At 39.2% G+C, this 21,452-nt stretch overlaps 2 protein-coding genes across 3 annotated transcripts; one reads left to right on the top strand and one right to left on the bottom strand.

Moving 5' to 3' along the window:
* Positions 1 to 2,074: 2,074 nt before the first annotated feature.
* Positions 2,075 to 7,806, top strand: RB195_004370 (uncharacterized protein; the record flags this gene model as incomplete). Its single annotated transcript, XM_013435378.2, has 6 exons — positions 2,075 to 2,098; positions 2,161 to 2,268; positions 2,482 to 2,615; positions 3,885 to 3,948; positions 4,827 to 4,860; positions 7,718 to 7,806. The coding sequence occupies 6 exons, from the start codon at positions 2,075 to 2,077 to the stop codon at positions 7,804 to 7,806; spliced, it is 453 nt and encodes a 150-aa protein (XP_013290832.2).
* Positions 7,807 to 10,352: 2,546 nt separating this feature from the next.
* RB195_004369 (uncharacterized protein) lies at positions 10,353 to 17,761 on the bottom strand (the record flags this gene model as incomplete). Of its 2 annotated transcripts, XM_064182185.1 has the most annotated exons (10): positions 10,353 to 10,431; positions 10,782 to 10,910; positions 10,982 to 11,049; positions 11,347 to 11,469; positions 11,528 to 11,624; positions 11,705 to 11,832; positions 12,497 to 12,691; positions 12,768 to 12,878; positions 17,474 to 17,532; positions 17,641 to 17,761. In XM_064182185.1, the coding sequence occupies 10 exons, from the start codon at positions 17,759 to 17,761 to the stop codon at positions 10,353 to 10,355; spliced, it is 1,110 nt and encodes a 369-aa protein (XP_064033451.1). The 2 variants fall into 2 exon arrangements, with proteins under 2 accessions (XP_064033451.1, XP_064033452.1); XM_064182184.1 differs by lacking the exons at positions 17,474 to 17,532; positions 17,641 to 17,761 and adding an exon at positions 14,565 to 14,606.
* Between the last annotated feature and the right edge of the window lie 3,691 nt (positions 17,762 to 21,452).

Below are 21,452 nucleotides of genomic sequence, written 5' to 3'. Positions count from 1 at the left end.
AGTAAATAAGTAAGTATTGGATGATTCATATGTACGTACGCTGAAAAGAATTTTCCTTCTAACAGCAACAAATCATTTGCTTCTAGATGAAGTTAAAAATATTCATCTCTCAATGATTTTTTTGCCTTTATTAGGACCCGAAAGCATAAAGAATGTAAAAATAGTGTTGATACGTGACAATTCTAACTAAGCGACATAATTGAAATAAAGTCTTGCCTACAGTTCGTAATTTTGTTCCCAAAGTACAACCTAGAAAAGTGGTTATGTGTTGTATTAGATTACTTACGCTCATTAAGAAAATGATTTCTCCCCTGATTACTCTCCCTCACACCTCCCAGTGGCGGCGTTCAGACAGACATCCTAAAAGTGCCTCTTCGTAGTACAAGGTACCCTTTATGATTTATAGCTCACCTGATGTACACTTGTAATTATAAATTTTAATGAATAATAAATTTTTAATGTGGAAATATCCGATTAAAGATCGTCGGAAAAAAGATCTGCACCTCACTGTTCGCTCCACTGAAAAGATCATATCCTTATTCCTTTGCTTTTCATTCAATTGCTAAAATATTCAACTAAACGCAGGAAATTGGCATCGCAAATAGTTTTCATGAAGGTGTATCACAGTGTTAGAATCCTTTCTATAAAACCTTGACATACAACATTAAATTATCGTAAATTTATTTTCATACTGATAAATCATCATTTCCTTTGCCTTATGGTGACGAAGATGCAAGGATGAACTAAAACTACTGTTCACATTTTGCATTAGATTCCAGGTTTACGCAGGAAGTGAAAAGCAAACGATCTCTTCTATAAAAGGATACAGGATAAAGTTTCTGGCGTTAATCAATCCGCCTGGGATGCACCCCCACGTTCACTTCAATTCAGAATCGTTTGAGGTTTACGAACGTGTATCTGGCCTATACAATGACTTACGGTGGCTAGCCGATGTGTCACGTCAGTGCTTTTATCCTCCCAGACAAGTTTGGTACCAATTTATCGACCCCGGAGGGATGAAAGGCTTGGTGAGGGCGGATTCGAACCTCCGATCGATCGTGCAGGAAGCGGAACCTCTAACCGCTACACCACACCCGCCACTGATCTCTTCTATATTTCCATTGAATTTGATCACTTCTGTTCACCATTAACGCAATCGTTACAGAAATTCCTAGCTTCCGATTTGACGAGGAAAATATTTAGTTTTCAGATCATGGGGAACCTACCCTCTGCGCAGTTGGTGATGTCTATATATTCATGGATTTCAATGCTTTTCTACGTTTATCTGGTTTGCAAACTGCTGCAATGGCGGAGAAAATTGCCAGAGTTCAATTCTTCCTATTATACGCTATTTCTTTTGCAATTCGTAGCAGATTTCTATTCATTCCTCACCGTAGAATTTATAATGCGTCCAAGAAAATACAACTATTTCAACCTCTATTCGGATAGAATGAATGGCCTTGCCCTTTTCTCATCATGTAACGTGGTAATCGTGAGAGGGATTCTATGCAGTGGACATATTGTTATAGCCTTAAATCGCTTCACTGTATTCTACTTCCCTGTTAAACAGGAAAAGGTAAACCGAGTCCTATCTCAAATATGGATTTAGGAAATTAATTCACTCATTCTTCGCTCCTCTTCTACAGTCTTTCTTTCCGACACCTATCTCCAATCGGAATTGGAGGGAGTGTATCACGATTTTGACGCGGTGCGGAACCAACAGCGAAACCTCAGGGTTCGAATCGTAGATTTCCGAACGCGGCGTGGTTCTGCAGCGATACAGCGTTTTCAGGGAAAGATGAGCGGAACCCATGCTGAATTCTGCGATCTACTATTCGAACTCCACGTTTTCGCTGTGGATTCTGCAAAACGTCAAAATCCTGATACAGTGCCCTCAATCAAACCAATTACACGCAGTCTTCTAATGCCAGTTTTTTTTCAGATTTGGAGAAATTCTGTAGTTTTTACTAGTGTGATTTCTTTATGGTTACTTTCGATAATGGCATTACTTCCAATGCCCATTATTTATTATGATACGGCATGTTTCTTCTTTACAGAAAGTGGAATTTTGCAAATGTCAGGAGGAGTTATTGATCGGGTAAAAGAAGAATGCGGTGACTCTTATTTGTTCATTTAAAAAGTTAGCTTTAATTATTTCAGTACAGCGCTATTCAAGGCGTTATAGTCGCTTTCTCCACTATCGTTATATGTTCGATATGCTACATATGTTCGTATACAAAAGCTAGGAAATCCGACTACAAACACAGGGTACTGTATGTTACCGTATGTATAGATCTGACAGTTAATTTAGTTTTTAAGCGGAAATTTCTCACGACTGAATGGGGGAGGGGGTGGGGGGTGTGGGGAAGAAGTGCAAGATAGCTGTTGAATTCAAATAAAACCTTAAGTTCGGCACATATAAACAGTGTTGGAGGTGCAGATTGAAAAATGATGAGAAGTAATTTTAATCTCCTTCTTCAGATGGTCGATCGACGATTGCTCGTGTGTGCTCTTGCTTCATCTTTACCTTTTTGTATCGAGTTTGTTCGTTCATTATTGATATTATTCTCATTTGAGCTGAAAAACAATCTCTACAGAAGCATGACGGAATTCTGGTTCGTTGCTTTTTGTTAGTACTGATAAGATTTGATAAGATCTCAGATTACTGTGACGGTGTGGCGCAGGCGGTAAGAGATTCCACTGCGTCAGCAGGATTAATCAGTGGTTCGAAATCACTCTAGTGCCAAACAAACCCTTTATATCTTCGAGCTTGCTAAATTGGTACAGACTAGTCTGGGAGGATAAAAACAGTGACTTGGTTATCGGCTAGCCAAATCATAGTACAAACTAATCACACGCTCGTAAAAATATCAAATGTTTCCGAATTGAAGTGAAAGTGGTGGCACGTGCCAACCAGATTGATTAAAGGCATCACCCCCACGAATCTGGACACGGATTTCCGGTGGAGTATTCGTATACGGAATCGTAGATTATGGACAGGTGGGTGGTTCCGTTCATTTCTTCCTAATTGCCGTAGAAAACGGCACGAAAGATACGGCTTCGAGCGTTCCGGCGCACTATTTTCTACAACGAGTTCGACTGGAGCGCGCCAGCATTGTGCACGCGCTGCATCTTCCGGGCTGTTTTTTTTTACCGCAATTAGGAAGAAATGGATGGAATCACACCCATCTCCATAATCTACTGTTCCGTATACGAATACTCCACCTGGAATCCGTACCACGTCAGATTCGTGGAATGATGCCTTTAATAACCTCAGGCAATTTATCCTCTAAACACTTTATTTATATTGGGAAACAAACACTCTTTGATTATCAGTCTCCAAGACCTCTCTTCTTGAAACCTCGGCGTTGTGAACTAGATTTTTTTGGTGTTCTTGTTGGCTTTCCGAGATTCTACAGGAACGCATTATCCACCAGACTCGCTAGCCGGTAAGACCGGGCTGTGATAAAGACGAGGTTGTCGAAATTTCAGGCGACAAATGAAGTTCCACCAAAACCTCGTTGCTGCGACAAGAAAACATGAATCTCAAATCAATAAAATTTATGCATAGCTGAGTTCGAAACGGTTTAGTTACAATGTTCCTTTTTGTAAGAACAAAGCAACAGAAATTCCTGTTGGTCCCCAACAACATTAGCAGAGGTTAGGATATATGTGACATAGGTACGTCAGCGTCTTCCGTAAATTTATTAAGAAATGTTTTGTTCCGTTACCGCGCTAGTGCTCGACATAGCAACATTAGTGAATGTTAGGGCACTTGTGAGTGGCATAGGTAACCACCTACGTAAAAACCACCAACTAAGTCGAGGGCCTTCTGTAATTCGACCCTATCAAACGTGTTTATATTTCTGGCTTTGTATTTCTAGGCATTTTGAAACGGAAGCAATTGCGACTTCTTCTGTATGGTTACAACTTATTCTCAACAAAAGTGTGAGAAAACTTATTTTCAAGAGACAAAGGAAGAGAACGAACAGCTTTACTGTTTCGAATATAGCCGTCAAACGTGTTCAATTCTAACAATACTTTACCATAATCGCATAATATTGTGTTCTCAGCGTAAATTCCTACAAATTGTACTTTTCTTTTTCAAATTACATCCATTTTGTAGAATAAAACATTGAAATAAAAGTTGTTCTGAAAAATAGTTTATGGTCGATTGCTTAAGAAAGGTTCTTCCAAAAGAAAATACCGCAGAGGCGTTGGGAAGGATTATTTGGCAAGGCATCACTTTACGAATCTGAGGTGGTACGGATTTCAGGAAGAGTAACCGTATACGGGATCGTATGGATTATTATGGAGAGAGAGGTGACCCCGTCCATTTGTTTCTAATTGCCCGGAAGACACGGCTTCGAGCGTTCCGGCGCGCTATTTTCTACAACGAGTTCGATTGGAGCGCGCCAGCCTTGTGCACGCGCGGCATCTTCCGCGTCGTTTTTTACGGCAATTAGGAAGAAATGGACGGAATCACCTCACTCTCCATAATCTACTGTCCCGTATACGAATACTCCACCTGAAATCCGTACCACCTCAGATTCGTGGGGTGATGCCTTTAATATGTCAATAAGAGAAGGAAGTCGACTGAATGGTCTCCTTGTAGTCTACTCAATTTCATCCCAAACATGTAAGGAACAATTTATTGGCGACAGGAAGCGATCACATTCTGTTCGGACAAAAGAACGTCTAAAAGCAAAGAAGTATTGCAACTGTAATTTGCAATTCTTGCAACTGATAGATGATGCGTGGGTAAACATTCACTTATCTTTCCTTTCCCATCAACATCAGGAATTCCATCACGCGGTGCTTTCTAGCAGCGCAGATATAAGAGATTCAACACGCTGAACGGTCAGTCTACTTTTTTCCATAGCCTTTGCATAAGTCTTTTTTTAACGCTTATAATGTGCATAATTCATTCATTGTGTGATCACCTAAATTTGAGAATATGCAAGTTAATCGAGTTATCAGCCAATAAACGTGACATTATTTGATGATGTGTTCATGTGGAGAAGATATACATTACACTATATTACAAAATCTCCAGAGTCATGGAGTTATGGCTGTGAAAGATATCAAATTGTTCGCAATATTATGTAGATTACGAATATGTAACCATCATTTCACTTTTCGAAAAATATGTTCATGTCAAAAATCATATATCCCTGGGGCGCAATTATCTCGGACTCAGCCTTGTTAATAAGTACCCGCAGGTAATTTTTTCAGAAACTCTTTCCTTGATAGGTGTTGAAAGTTCCAATTACATTCCATCGGTAGAGCTCGCGCTCACGAATTTACTGATGTGTAGATCTTATAATAAAGATCAAATTGAGGCGAGTTATGAGAAAAAGACGAAAAAGACGCGGATTCGCATCTTTTACGTCTTCTGTCGAAGAATTAGCGATCCTACTGTATCTTGAGGCACGAATTACATGGAACTGAACCGCAGGAGACACTTGAATGCAAACCTTCTTGACCTCTCTCGGAGCTCATCGCAGAAAGTGTAATAAAAATGCTTTTTTTGCACTGCTTTTACGATCATATCGTATGAATCCTGGAACTTCAGAGGTCTTCTGCATAAACGCTAGAGGTTCAAAAATAAATAGAAATGAAGAATGAATTGATGTGGACAACGAGCTGGGTCTGTATTGAGACCTTTGTGTGGTTTGATCTACAGTGTCAAACTCGGATAGCTTTATCGCGATCGATCCTTGGATGTGTTCTGCGAACCTCAGAGTTGGCGTTCGGCTTTCCTTTTCTATCCTCCTCGCTCATCTCAACGCCAGGCATTTCAGAAGTTCAAAGGACGGAGCCAACTTCTCACAGTCTTCTTCGCTGAGCGCCTCAAACCTCAGCACTAGTTTTTCCCTGTTGTTTTCTTGTTGTTGCACTAGCTATATCGCTTGAGAAGCCTTCTCATGAGTTTTGTTTGATTCACTTAAGTCGTTTGCATTGCTTTACTTTAAAGGCATCATCCCACGAAACTGAGTTGGTACGGATTTCAGGTGGAGTATTCGTATACGGGATCGTAGATTATGGGGAGGAGGTGATGCCGTCCATTTCTTCCTAATTGCCGTAAAAAACGGCCCGGAAGATCCGGAAAGAAGATGTGCACAAGGCTGGTGCGCTCCAGTCGAAATCCTTGTAGAAAATAGTGCGCCAGAACGCCCGAAGCCGTATCATCCGGGCCGTTTTTTACGGTAATTAGGAAAAATGAACGGAATCACCCCCATTCCAAGATTCTACAACCCCGTGTACGAATACTCCACCGGAAATCTGTGCCACTCCAGATTCGTGCGGTGATGCCTTTAAGCGCAGCGATTTGGGCTCTTTTGGTTCTTGTTTTATCTATACCATCTCTTTTGGAATGGTTCTAGATGGGAAGGTGGTGTTTGAGAGGATGTGTTGCAAAAATTCTGACTTTCGGGGCTCTGGAGAAGTTGACAATGGCGAAACGTTTCTCATTTTAAAAAAAAGTACTAACAAAGTTGGCTCTTGCTTTACATCAATAACCGGGAATTTGTAACCAAAGTTAACCTGGAGCAAAATCCGAGGATCACCAAACTTTCACGCATCTGTCACATTTTTTTTTCTCGAAATTCTCCATAGCTTCTCAAACGATTTTGATTTTTGTAGGTACCAATGTCTGTAGAAATTTCATTTGATCAATCGACTTTGACCAAGCTTTGCATGCACTTTAGCTCGGTTTTTTTTTAGTTTCAAAATATTAAACCAGTAATGAACTGTATTCCAAACACAACACAACGTTCCAACGTCGAGCGGAAACGACGCAATAAGCACTGCCCACCTCTCTCAAACATTATTGCATAAAAACTGAGGAAGTTTATGCCTCCTCACGGAATGATTGTTTCATAATCGCCTAGTAATCTTCGATATCTATAATATTAACAACAATAATTTATTCCTCTTTTCCTCTGAGCCCAGTAATAGCCTAATTACATATTTTTCCATGCTTTTACGTTGATTACGGTAACGGAAATCGTTTCGTACGAAATATCCGCTTCATAGCTTTTCTGACCTTTTCTTCTAATCGAAACTTATTCTCGTCATACCAAATATATCCTTCCCTGGAGTTATTCTACTCTTTCCAAATGTAGTAATCAGTGCGGTAACACAGTCGTAGCTCGATGTGTGGCCTTAGGTGTCTGGTGGGTCGGCGTGCCTAGACAACAGTAATCCCCCATGGAGGGTGAAGGAGTTTGTGATGAAAATTTGAATGGTACGGAACTTTTTCAGCTCAACACGATTCGATAGATCTCTTCTTCCTGATTAAACATATCCATTTGATATTTGAAGGAATTCCCGATAAATCGCTGAAAAAAATGAGTTATCTATAAAATAACATCAGAAATTCTCATCTTTGCGGGTTCAAAACTGACCGCAGCTGTGACTTTTATAGAAAATAGAAATAACCAATAGGACTAATACTGTTTTCTATTATGTTGTGTCGACAGAAGGCAAATCTAATTTGTTAACGAATTAAGAACTGTCAAAAATCACAATAAAGAATGTACCCGATGTTATAACTTTAGCTGCAAAAAAAAAAACCCCGAGAATTCTGTCGAGCTAGAAGATCGAGGGGAAAGTGCATCCTACAACAAATAGTCTCCTTTGTAAAAGAATGATTTCTGAGCTACTAATATCGATCGTTTCTGGAGTTTAAAAAACTTAGACTGTGTGACTTTAGTCAGTTTTTCAACATCTCAACAAGCGGATCTGCAAGACATCGCCAGATCAGTGGACATACCAACTGCGAACCAGCTGTGCATATTCTGAGCAGTTTCTAAGTTTCTACATAGCTAGATATTTTCATTTGTTTTTTTTTGCTGTCAATAAAAAATAAAAAATAAATAAAATAAATAAAAATTATCAATATCAATAACGTTCTGTATGGTAGAAATGTATAAACTTCGTGTTGCAGTCATTTCGCTGATAATTTTCTGTGTCTGCAACTCTCTGACGACAACGAGGGTTTTACATCAAAATCATGTTGTGCTCGTGAATGAATTCGCTCTGATTCGGGTATAAGGGTTCTGAACCCGAATAGCCAGCAGTGTAGATGTCGCGACCGTTTCACGTGTGTTTTATAGAATGGTTTTGTTAAGGTATTGTTTCTAGAAATACTTCCAACGTTGTTAAGGTCCAAGGTAGTTGAAGAGGTTCCGATCTTTTCAATTTTCAATTTTCGAGCCATCCGGGATTACGGCAGGGGTTATTTGACACGCTAAGAACGAAAATGACATTCATTCAGCATATAAATTAAATCAAATAACAGTTTTCGAAAAAAAAAACCGAAATAAGCCAAAATTGCTTCTCATGGTTATTCTACGCCTTTCTCAAATGAGAAAACCGCAAGAATTCGGACTACGGAGCATTGATATATCGTCTCAAATCAGAACTCAGTTTTCGCTAAAAAAAGGAATCTGAGAAATTTTCGAAACTGCTCGGAAACAGCAGCACATCGCAGGACCAATTTCCAACAAAGAATCCACGTTAATCACCTGAATAGATTTCCTTCAAATACGTGTTCCTATTTTTAATTTTGTACTCAGTCTAATCTACTTTTTTTGAGAGGTCTGTCAAGCAGGATTGTTCCGACGGTTTAGAGCATCTTGGTGCACACTAGCACCAACAGATTATTGTTCCGGACTGTTCTTAAGTAAAAGTCATTAGGGACCCGTATACGAGTGTGATTGCTATAGTAGGGTCAAAACGACATGAAGCAAGATGCAGCTGCAAAAGTGACTGCGCTCGAAGGATAGGACACGGTAGAGATAGCAGATGGAATCGAGGTGGGACCATCGCGAATTACAGAGAGGAATTGCGTTAGCAACGGTCCTCCTTGGATCCAAACCGCTACGCTCCGCGTCGTCAACCGTGCCGTATCGAGCGCAACTCGTGCTCTACGTCGTTTTGACCCTGCTATGCCTTCTCGTGGTGGTCTTGCTCATAGTAAATGCAATCAGACATTTGAGTATACGCTCTGGGTACGATCGAGATATATAATTTGTACAATTACATGCTGGAAGTTGCCCAGAAACTGCAAGAAGGTGCTGTTGTCAAGCATAGCCCTAAAGGTCAACCCCTGTGGGTCAAACACTCAGAGAGAACATAGAATCTTTTAGAACAACTCCGTTTCGTTACGCCCAACTACCAAACATTGTCGGCCTGAGGTACTTGAATCACTTGGTGGCAATAGGCGACTCACACGGGATGCCAATTCTCCCAGGTTACAGAACAGGGACGAAAGGATGAATTCTAGGTGAGGTCTCGTTGCAGATAGAGAAGCTTGGGCAGAACTGTGTTCAAGGTCAACAGGCTCGCATTTTCGTGTTGTCTTCTGTTCAAGGAGAACACGAAAAGGCGAGCAACCGCGTCAGGCAATGGTAATACCAACTCGCCTATCGAGTCATGCAAAACAGTCAAAAATGAACAAGATAGAGGGTTAAAATTGTAAGGTGGAATATTTCGCCTCAACCTAGACGATCCATTTTTGTATTACCCAAAGTCATTGACGAAATAGGTAGGTAGTTGTGTTTAAGGATTAGCAAACATATGCCGGGCAATAGACGTAACTTTTGTTTGGCAAGCGGCACACAATTCGCTACCATTGGCGTATCGAACACAGGGATGGTAATTAGTCGATTGCTGGGATAATTTCCAGTGTCTGACCCGAGAAACAACTAGTAATACTGTACCGCTGCTGAGTCTATTAATACCATAGAAATAATATGTGAAAAGGTTGAGAATACCAGTGCTTCCGATCCGGATTTCTTCCATTCTCATACTATAAGAGCCTATCAGTCATATACATATTTATTTAAGCAGTTCATCCATAGAACATTTTGTCGACGAAAAAAACAAATATGTAGCAAAATATGACAATACAACCACGACAAATAGAACTCGAAGAGAAACACGTCATGATCTTTTATTTCTGTAGTCAAACTACGACAAAAGATGGAAATACTCAGCAACAGCAGGCCAAACAAAAGATGAAAGACAAGTTATCAACAGTTAAAAGTAACGTAGTAAGTGAAGAATATATTAGGAAATATTGAAAAATGTGCAGAATGATCAAAAGTGAAAAAGGGTGAAAATAGAAAAAAGTAGGCAGAATGTCTCAAGAATTATGTTGTTAATTAACTACACATTTTTTGGGACATTAAACCGGGCTAAGGCGAAAAACATCTGTCAGTAGTTATGAATTGTGAATCTATGTTTAAGAAAAAGTGTAAAGCGCTAATTGACTCTTTTAATGCATTTGATGATAGAAATGAAAGCAAGAAAATTTAGCAAAGAATTAACAACAGAAAAACATATTAAATCATAACGCTTTGCGCTTTAGCAGCGAATTGTTGTTCATACCGATGATCGAACCCAGCCGAGCCGGCCCAACATCTAAAATATGTAAGATTCACGTTCATTTTTGTATAAAAATACATGTTAATGAAAAATTTCATAAAGACAAACTAGAACGATAGATTTGTACGATCGAAAATTCACTTTTCATCGCTTCTTCTAGATTGATATGCAAACTATGCGCGCATAAAAGGATTCTGCCAAGAAATTGGATGTAAAAATGCTTTCGTCTGACTCGACTTCAATGTCTCAAAAGAACAACTATTGATTGAAGTGTAGAGAAGACTCGATGGACATCAATTCAACGCGAATTTTAGGAAATTTCAAGATTATTCCTAATCGATTCGTTTTTGTACATAAAGAACGCAACACAAAAAAAAAACACGAACCTGAAGTGATAGAGGTGCCTCGAAACCTTCCGAGACGGTGTGGCATCCAAATCAGTGAAAATTATTCTCAACCGGCATAAATTCCGCCGATCTAACACCCAGTTACATTGTACACCGTAGTCAATAACTCTGAAACGAATATTCTGTGTTAAAGATGTTCAGAATTTCTCAGTCTGATCTGAGCACAAAGTTAAAATTACCTGGCAAGATGGGGTGCTTGATGTTCGGTAGTGCGAACGGTTAGATTTTGAATATTTGGCCAGTAAACCTAGAAAAAGATAAATATTTATGAACATATAAGAAATGATCTGTTTTTGCGCACTTAATCGCAAAAAAGTGCAGGTATACCTAGGTCTTTTCACGAAAGTCCTCAGATTTCACACCATTTCAAAATACGAAAAGTACAACAGTAATGTAAACCAGTTCTGCATACTTTTTTTAGAGCAATCATTGATTGAAACGCTGCACTTTCCGAACACAGTTGGCCAAGCTGGAGAAATTTTCGCTGCCAGCACCGTTAAGGATTGCAATGATCGATGCAGAAACTGATGCCGAATCCACTAACCTCTCCTGGGTTTACGAAATCGCAGTCCATATGCATATCTTCCTCGAATACATCCATGGCCTTCATATAGCATTGGAATGCATACCAACGATTGAGGTCCAAAGCCGATAGAGAAACAACCAGCTGAAAAAATAAAGTAAAAATTAAATATGTGGTAAATCAACTTCAGAGTACAACTTACCAATTCCGCTATTGGTGCATCGATGGTCGCTTCGAGTACTGTCTTGCGATACACACTCATCGCTCCTACAATGGTGGACACATCGCGTGAAGTCCACCTAAAATAAAAAAGGCACTGCTTTTCTCATTTAGGTGGGAAAAACGGTGTGCGAGGGTCCCACGTGGAGAGCAAACCTACCGAGAGTCAACCACAATGTTCGCGGTGTTCGTACGCATTTTCAGCGACACTTGAGCATGACGATGACGAGCCCATCCTCTTCCAGACGCAGTGTCGATATCACGTTTTTCGACATTAAGATGAGTGATCTGAATTTTAGCATTTTTAGTAGCAAAAGGACGATTTCCCCCCAATGTTAAATATTCCAATCATATAGATCAACCCAGAAAACATATAGATTCATTGCGTAAGATGTCGTAAGCAGTTGGCAGCAAGCGTCACGGTTAGCCGCTTGCAGACAAATGCGTGCGTAAAATTTGGCGCAGCCGATGACTTGCTACAGACAGCGTGAACCGCAGCGAATGTTTCGGCGCCGAAATTCTCACAATGAATTCGTCGAATACGAACGCATGACATTGTAGTGTTATGCGGAATTTCTGAGCAAATAGTAAACTACGCTGAACACAAACGAGTTGAATTTCTTAAAAAAAAATAGCTACCTCATTTCACTGTAGTAAAAAAAAATCTATTTTTTAAGACCAAAACTTCAAATAGTTGATGAAATAAGTGGCGTTCTCACATCCACAGACGGGTCGCATCAGCCCGATTGAACGCGTTACGCTACTACTACGGCTACTGCATATGAGTTCTTCTTTTTTGCTGGATTTTAATACACGTTATCTTACTATATCGACCAGAAATAAACCCCTAATTTCCCCATATTAACTTAACCGAATTCTCGGTGTTAAACGGTGCAATTAAAAACGGTTAGTTCCCGGACATATCTCTTTTTCCTTCTCCTACGCCTCTTACCTTTTTAATCTTTCTATCGACATGATTCTTCACAGTACTACATACAGCTCTCATCCGTATCTGTTCGATTGAATCACAATGATCAATGATACGTAGGAGAAGATCTTCGGGTAAACGTGGTTTATCCTCAAGGACACGTTCACCTCTTTGCAATCCTTTACACGATGATGCTTTTCGCATCGTTTGCGCCATATTCTGTAAATACATTTTTTTTAATCATCGTAAGCTCTCGCAAAAAAAAAATCTCGGAATAATCTCGTAGTTATCCGACCTTCTCAGCGTTCTCCTGATTTCTTCGATGTCTGAAAGACAGACGACGAATCAGTTGAAGTGGCATGATTTTTTCGCGGATGCGATCTATTCTCGATAAACAAAGTTCGGACTGAAAATAACAACATTGAGTTGATACGAAATACGGTTTAAAAAAGTTACTGCACCACAGTAAACATAAGACCGTAAGCGATGGGCGAAGAACAGCAATGTATGCAACCGTTACCGAATGAAAGCTGAGAAAAGTGGGCGTGTGGAATGGGCGAAGAAAACAACAAAAACATGAATGTTTACAGTCGGTTTGTGTTCAGCGTTGTCGATGTTCGTGAACGTGAATTGGTTAGACAAACAAAGAAGAGCAGAAGTGGGCGACACTCTAAAAGGTATGCGCGCCACCTTGAGGATGTGGCTATCTGGATTGGATGCGTTGAAGAAGAACAAGAGTGGGGGACTGCGGCCGAATCCGGTCGGTTGTCCGGAAAAAGCAACGAATAATATCGCTTAGAAATCAGATGTGCAGATTAGTCGAAGCTAACGAAATCTGGGTGGAGAGAGTCGAATTCGGGTCAAAATAGCTCAGTTTCATGACCCGAATCCAGGAGATGTCAAAACCAGATGGAGATAAGGGCTTATTATAGAGATCCAGAGTTTTAGAGAGTTATGATTACGTATACGACCTATGCAATAAAATTCCGAAGCACCGTTTGTGGGTCAACTCAAAGTGCTTATCTTCCCAGACAAATCCTATACGAATTTTATCCACCAACGACCGTGTGAACTTTTTGTATAGTCAGTAAACCTATTCTTCTACAAAACAAAATCTTTAGACGAAAGTACATGGCTCTTTCCAGCGTCTACTTTATGGGTTGACAGAGCCAACAAGTAATATTCTGTGTCAGAAATATGCTTTGAAAATCTCATATTACCACATTTTAGAGTGGATTTTCTGAATGAAAGTCAAAGAGAATAAACGAATCCACGTTCATTGGATTCGCATCTATTGAGGACGTGCTGATTTGCGGTGTTCATGGTAATAAAACATCCTACAAAGACAATGCGATCATGAAAGGCGTTATACAAATGATCGGACCGCCTCTATAACCGCGGCGTCGTTAGGATACGTTACTATACAGGGCGTGACAAACGAGAATTCATCTGTGGAATGCATGACCAACACACAAGCCGAACGACGTTCCTTCCCATCTATCCCTGAAGGCTTTTGTAGCGCGCGCGCGCGTAAGAGGAGCGCAGACGACGAGAGTTACTGTCTTCTCTATCATTTCGTTAACGTCAGAAATCGATACAACATACAAATTTAAAAAGTGGCACCATTGGAATAAATTATTTTTTAACGACCAAAAGTATAGCGTCAGTGATTGATATAGAATAAATACATAAGAAAATAGGAGCTTAGAAATAAACTATTGTTCAACGACCAGAAGTATTGGACCAGAAATCGGCATAGAATAAATAAGAATAAATCCATAATAAAAAAAAAGAGCGAAAGGAGAGATCATTTTTAATAAATGGAAATAACGCGAACAGTTTATCACACAAACTGCTTAAATTCGCTGCTATTCCTGAATATCTAAATGAAGGCGAACAGATATTAGAATGCGTTTCTATTTGAAGCACAAAACTGCACAAGTGCATGGAGCAAGTTCGAGATTTGGCCAGTAGTTTTTTTTTTGAAGATAATTCCTGATATAATAAATGTTCTGTAACCACCACAAAACCATCAGGCACTAAATAGCTGGGTGAGAATGGAATCAAGTTGTTAATTGAGAATTCCACCCACCCAATTCCACCCATCTTCAACGAATCCGTTATAAATATCCATTAAAATGAGGTGAAATCAAAATAAATGTTAAATACCGCGAATAATTCGGAAAATCCCGCCACGGTGGAACAAAAATTCCCCTCGGAAACGGCGATACTGGCTGGCTCTGTAAATCTCTTCTCATTGAAAAACTCACAAAAGAGGAGAACTAATAATAAGATATACAATATAGGAGAAGAATAGCCAGAAGTTATACTTCGCGTTCTGGATTTGAAAGAAAAATTTGTTAATCATCCATGAAAAACGAAGCGAAGCGACAATAAGTCGGTGAGTATAACGGATTCTGACTATGTAAGCGAATGCAAGAAAGGACTAACAATAAGGGATGATTCAGCGATGATCGGATGATCGTATGCAAATCACAATCGCACCAACCAACCATGGAACCGGCTTTTCTCTCGGTTATCGTTGTCGGGTTGGTAGGACAAATCCCGAAATTTCCCGAATTTTTGCTGTCAACATTAACGATAGCGAGCTGATTAATTCTATTTTAGCGTGGAAGATGCGTAGTTTGACCATTCAACGTTTACGCTAAGAAAATAGGACAACAATCGAATCAAATCGACTGTTTGTATAAGTTCCCAATGATGTGTATGTGTTGCGCTGACGTCATCGTCGCTACGGGATGATTCTGTGGACCAATGACGTGTGATCACTAATTTCTTCATGTCAGTAAATATTTCTATTTATATGTACATATGTTAAGAAAACACGGTGTGAAGAATATTTAGGTAAGAGAGACTTTGATCCGTTAGAAGCGAGAAGAAAATTCCAGAAAATTTCATATCCCAAGCACAAAACTATATATTTATAAATGATTTCCCATATTTCTGACCACTCCACTTTCCCCATTTTTTTCCACTTTCAGCTAGTACTGGAGGAAAATATGAATTTGCGGTTCTATAGTATTTTAATTGGAAATCCTAGAATCTTTAGCATACGGTAAGATTAAAGTGTATTATTCAATGCGTTATTATAACAATTTTTCCTTTTTACCTCCTTTCGTTCCTAAATATTTATATAGGATATAGTGAAACAAATTCTTTTTTTTACTTAACATAAAAAAAGAAAAACCATGTACAAAAGTTTACGTAACCATTAACAAGACGTATTTCTACATTTAAAACCCGCATAACATTAACGGAACCGTCGACGACACAAATATCGAATGAATCCTAATAAATTATTCATTAAAATTGTGTTCTTTTTTTCTTTTTTTTCCTTTTCTTTTCGAAACCAATTGGTTTTATCGTCGATATTTTCGTCGCATAGAGTCGTCGTCGCAATACAATAATTTTATATCAATGAAATTCTAGATATAGCACCAAATTGCCTTCATTTTCTTTAATTTCTTATACGCTTAAAATAATTGGAAGTACAACACTTCAAATCGAAGAGATGACTATTTAAAAATGTTTCATATTGCAAAATTATGCTTAAAAACAATCTTTTCAGGAAAAAAAAACTGGTTCATGGGTTCCATAGACTCTCAATAGAATAAGAAAAAAGGTAAAAGTAAAGAAGAAAAATAAAAATAAGGTAAAAGAAAAGAATGGAAAATAACAAAAATTTAACAGGGGAATTTTCGACCGACTTCATACATACAATAAGAAAACCTCGCCAGTGAACAAGGAACAGGCTCATGTGTTCAATGCACGTTTCTTCGTCAGCGGTCATATTTATACCGAGACTTGGCTCGCCTCCTCAGTGAACGGGTGTTGTTTCAATAAGAGGTGCTACTGCTCGTCACTCAAGGACCTCCAGCTGATTTTCGGCGCCGTCGGTCGCCGAACGCGGTGATGAATCAGCGCATTGTGCGGATGGTGTGTCTCCCCGACGCTACGCTGTATGTGGGGAAAGAACTGGCGCTCCTTAGCGTCCAATCGGACTATTTCCGGACAGGTTTTACAGCACTGCGGCATAGTAACGTATAGAAAACGCGGGTGTCGTTGAAAAAACGGAGATTTCCCCGCGTGGTCACGAGATTCAAGGACACTTTGCCAAAACATCTCGCATCATGTGAGAACGAATTCCTTGAATAATGGAAGCGGTAGAGACAAACTATTATGCTAAATATAGTTGGAGTAGTCCATCAAGTTATGAAATTGTTCGTTAAAATCATTATCATCACTACTAACCTTTGTAGTAATTAGAAAAGTAGAAAGTTACTTGTCGGAGTGGAAAACCTCTTGTAAGAGTGAAAAACCTCTTTATTTCTGAATTCTAGAACTGCCACCATCTTCAGTACTGATAGAACGAAGCGAAAAGAAGGTAGAAATGAATTTGAACAAAATATGAACTGCGCTCGATAGGAGATCTTAAGCTCCGCCTCACCAGTCAAATGTGACCATTAAAGGCAACGAAGCGTTCCGCCCACTTCTGAGTACCAATGGAACCGCTAACAGAATGGTGAATGAGAAGAGAATTTGCACAACTTCACAGAAGAACAACTATTCAAAATCAGAACTAAAAGTAAATAAAAAATAATCTGAAAAAAATGGACTAAAAAGAACTGCCTGAAGTGCAGGTCCATTCGGATTTGGAACGGGCGAGCCATGACTGATTCTTTCATTCACCCACATTATCCTTTTACATTTTAGATGTGTTTGGAAAATAGCTTATTTTATCAAAAAGAGTTGACGACTAAAATATGAAATATTTTCTCAGAATTGATAGCGTTCAGTCTCAAGGTCATCTGAGCGACTTTTTTTTTAAATCGAAACGAACTATTACAAAGCAGAACACTGCAAGTGCAAAAAAGTGCAATAACCTTCAGATTCAGTAAAATGAAGCGAATCATAAAAGATGACTGGTCGAATGAATAGGCCAGAAACTAAGCCAAGTGGAAAAGCGGAAGTCCCACGTACCTTAGGTAAACATTGTAAGCAACACCGAGATGATAACGGGTGAGAGTTGATCGGTTTAACTGCATTTCTAACGCTTGATGACCAATGAATGCATAATACCCTTCAGAATTTCTGACTGAGACTTTAACAATTTTCATCTAATACTCTGTTTACTTAACTCGGCCCACCCTGGTGCGCAATACCAGTTCTTACTTCAGAGGTGTGCCTGATGGGCACTGAGATGACTGACAAAACACTGAAAGCAACGTCAGATACCAAGTGTCGGCCACCGGAAACGTCCACAAACATTCACAAAACAGAACGAACGAAGCGCCATAACAACATCTAAAATATCTTAAGACGAAAGAACATCGGCCGAAATTCATGAATAATACGAGACGGTGAATTGATAATGGACAAGATGGAGGTCAACAAGAACTGCAATGTAAAATATCTACCGACAAATATATAGATAACAAGGACGGCTACCGTATACGCTACCGTATGCCGTTCGCTACGCTCACCGCTGATGTACCAAGTGTGTCTGCAGACAAGAGGCGTTCCAGAGCATTGCTGACCACGGGTGTGGCATCAAAGTACGCTTCGAAGAAAATTTCTTAACCCCAGGGGAAAAAAATGATAAACTCCTTGGCGCTACCAATGATCAAAAAACCGCTGTTAGTACGAGAGCAGTAGATGTCATTTTCAGGGTGGCCTCTCTTAGTTCTTAAAAGATTAAAGGGCAGCGAAAGGAACGAAGTACCGGTTCATTAATGAAGACATAAATTATAAAGTACTGAAAACTATATGGGACTTTAAAACAAAAGAATCACCCACAAGTTTAAAACAAAAAAATTACCAACGAGTTTCTTCCGTTTCGACATGTCATTTCAGAAAATTCGAGACATCCCTAAAAATGAATAATTTATACTCCTATAGACCTTTCGAATCTTCTTCTCAAGTCCCAAACTGATCCCAAATAAAAATGAGACATCGAAATAATCGCAAATGAATTTGAAAGGTATTAGAAGCGTAAGTAGTCTGCAATATTCGAAAATTAACTATATCTCCTGTACACCAGAACGCAAAAAAATAAGCTGGTGATTGCCAAAAAAATTAACTTGAGAAGGTAGAATTCACGTGACAACAATCTCCTCAGGAAAAAGGAAATCTGATCTGTAATAATGGCCTCTTTCAGATTTTCTTTGTGTTCAATATTTTCTACTGTTGTGTACCTTACAATCAGGAGCAGTATGCACGAAAGCTCTGGATCTGAAGAGGAACCGGAATTGGACCCACTAAGCCTTATTTGATTTGCTAGCACCATTCTCGCCTTTTAGGAAGTTGAGAGACAGGAACTACCACATCCCAACGTATACCAAATCGCCCAGACAACAAATTGATCTCTGTTGTGATACCCAGGAAGTCTTTCCCTACCTCTCAGCTTCCTAAGCAAATTTGCCCGAAATGAACTTGACACCACAAAAAAAAAATAAAACATAGATCTCTACATTCCAAAATTGCTCTCCTAACATATCCTTTAAAGCACAAAAATATAAAATAAAATAAGTGAAAAATACGTAATTTTGACTCATTCACCTTTGAAGTTAGTACGTTTTTGCTTGCCAAATCCATTTTCTTAGCAAACTGTGAACACACCTAAGTCACAACACCCCTATATTTCTTTTATATGACACAAATTTGTGGGAAATTCTTCAACACTTATGGAATCTATGACTTTTTTGTGGAATTTAAAGGTATTCAACCAAAAAAAAGTCATTCTAAATGTCCAACCAAATCGAAAATGAGGACTATATCCCATAAAAAATAACCAACAAATATTGAGTGGGCAATTCTGTGAAAGGATCGTGAAACTACTGATGATGATGACTTTCTTTCGTTTTCAGTTGAAAAACTACACATCCGATATTTTTCCTCGATTCTCCCGTCCTTTCCGTACAGTACACAACCTTAGTATATGGTGCTCGACAGGGAGTTGTTATTGTGACGCTAATTTCTAAAGATCACAAAAGGATCCAACATCACTGCATTATTCGAAAAAAGAAACGTGATGTTATGTGTTTGTTGAAGAACGGGCGAAGATACTACAAATAGCAGAAGATTAAATATCAATGGTCCCACATGAAAATCAGGTGGAATGTTTTAGAAAATAAAGGAGGGAAGGTGAAATACTAACATTCGAAGTAGAAAAGGGAGCATTTTGAAAAAAAAAACACTTCGAAGGAATCCCCGTCGACCGATAATTTGGCAAATTCACTACTACAAACTGTCCTTTAGTGCAATACTTAGCGTGACCGTAATTGGTGTTATTCGGTAACGTAAATGAATGATCGGTCACATACACCGGAAATAAAGTGGGGAATTTTTAGGAAGAGACGCGCTCATCCTTCAAAGAATTTCATGGTCAGACCATCATATCGATCGCCGAAAAAAAAATTATCTCATTCAGTAAAAACTCAGCAAAAGCATAGAAGCTATGTATTGTAGATAAAAACAAGAGAATTTTCTGTTCTTCCTGGAGATGGAATAAAAAAACTGGAAAAAAATCAAAAACAAAACTCAAAAAGATCTCTTCCTCCTCAAAACATCTAACAAAAAAAGTACCAATGACAAAGAAAAATGGAGAGAAGAGTGTACCGTCTTAATCGGTGGATCCACAAACTAATAAACTACACAGTCACACTATCAAACAACTAATTTTAATTATTTGTTGACAAATTATTAAAATTCTGCTGTAAGGTCACACCTACTTTACAAATCCATTCGATGTCTGCTTTATGTCAAATACTGCAATATGAACTGCAGTGAAACAACGTCCACAAAACAAGAACACACTATGGACTACAACTTTGCACTTTTTTGTTCCAGAAAAGTTCATTGTGAAGTGTTTCATAGTTTGTTTACCGATAAAAACTGTTCAAATAAGAGTTTCGCTGATAAAAGTACAAAAAAGGTTAGATTTCCATGATATCACGCTTATCACTAAAAGATTGTAGGAACTTGACACCCGTCGTCACGCGCACACGTTTGACATCTCACCTCTTCGTGAAAAGATCTTACCCAGTCTAGATCCATACATAGTGTCCAAAATTAGTGAGTACCATAACATAACGAACATCCGTTCATTGTGTTATGGTACCCACTAATTCCTCATAGTATAGAGGAATCGCAGTTGGCCCCAAAATTCTACAACCAGTACAAATTCAGCAACGCACACGCTTGTTTTCCCTTCTTAAAAGCAGCATATCGCCAAATTGACGATGTTCTGGTTTCTGTGGGCAAATACAGACTTCGATGTGTAGATTACGAGCATGAGCGTGGCCCCGCTCAATTTCTTCTAGCCGTCCTGAAAAATAGCGTGGGAACCTCTTTGCTTCCTACAAGGCACGTTAGAACACATCAGATTTGTACACGCTCCGGTCCCCTCAGCAAACCATTCATTGGTTTTACTTAAATAGACCGCTGAGGACACCTCATTGATTTTCGTCTGCTCGCTCGTAGATGCGATGCTTGCACAAAAATAGCACGTTCTAATGTGTCTCGTAGCAACAAAAAGCGTTTTCCACGCTGTTTTTAGGGACGATAAGCTGGGATTGAGTGTGATCACGCTCATACTCGTTATCTACACTCTAAACTTCATATTTGTCCACAGAGACACCTAAACATCGTCATTTTCGTGATATGTTCCCTTCAAAGAGTTTCAGCGCCGATTTTAGGTGTTTTTCGCGCTTTTATGGGTCCCACTGAACGACGGGGAATAAGATTGCTGGCTCTGTCGAGCATAGAAACTCCAGGTTATAGCTCAAACCTCATGGACATACCCCGATCACACTTCACGATAGCAATTACTCCAACCGATCCTTCAAAAACGAAGCTTTTCCTCTCCCCTCTTTTATCGTAGCAGCTCGCTGACAGCGCGCTAAGGTATCACCGCTAAAAACAGTAAAGATTTATTTTGCCGATTCTTTCCATACTTTTC

Source organism: Necator americanus, chromosome I, assembly GCF_031761385.1.
Source record: "Necator americanus strain Aroian chromosome I, whole genome shotgun sequence".
NCBI classification, from domain to species: Eukaryota; Metazoa; Nematoda; class Chromadorea; order Rhabditida; family Ancylostomatidae; genus Necator; species Necator americanus.
Note: the sequence above shows the minus strand (reverse complement) of the source record. Positions and strands in the feature narration are given on the sequence as shown.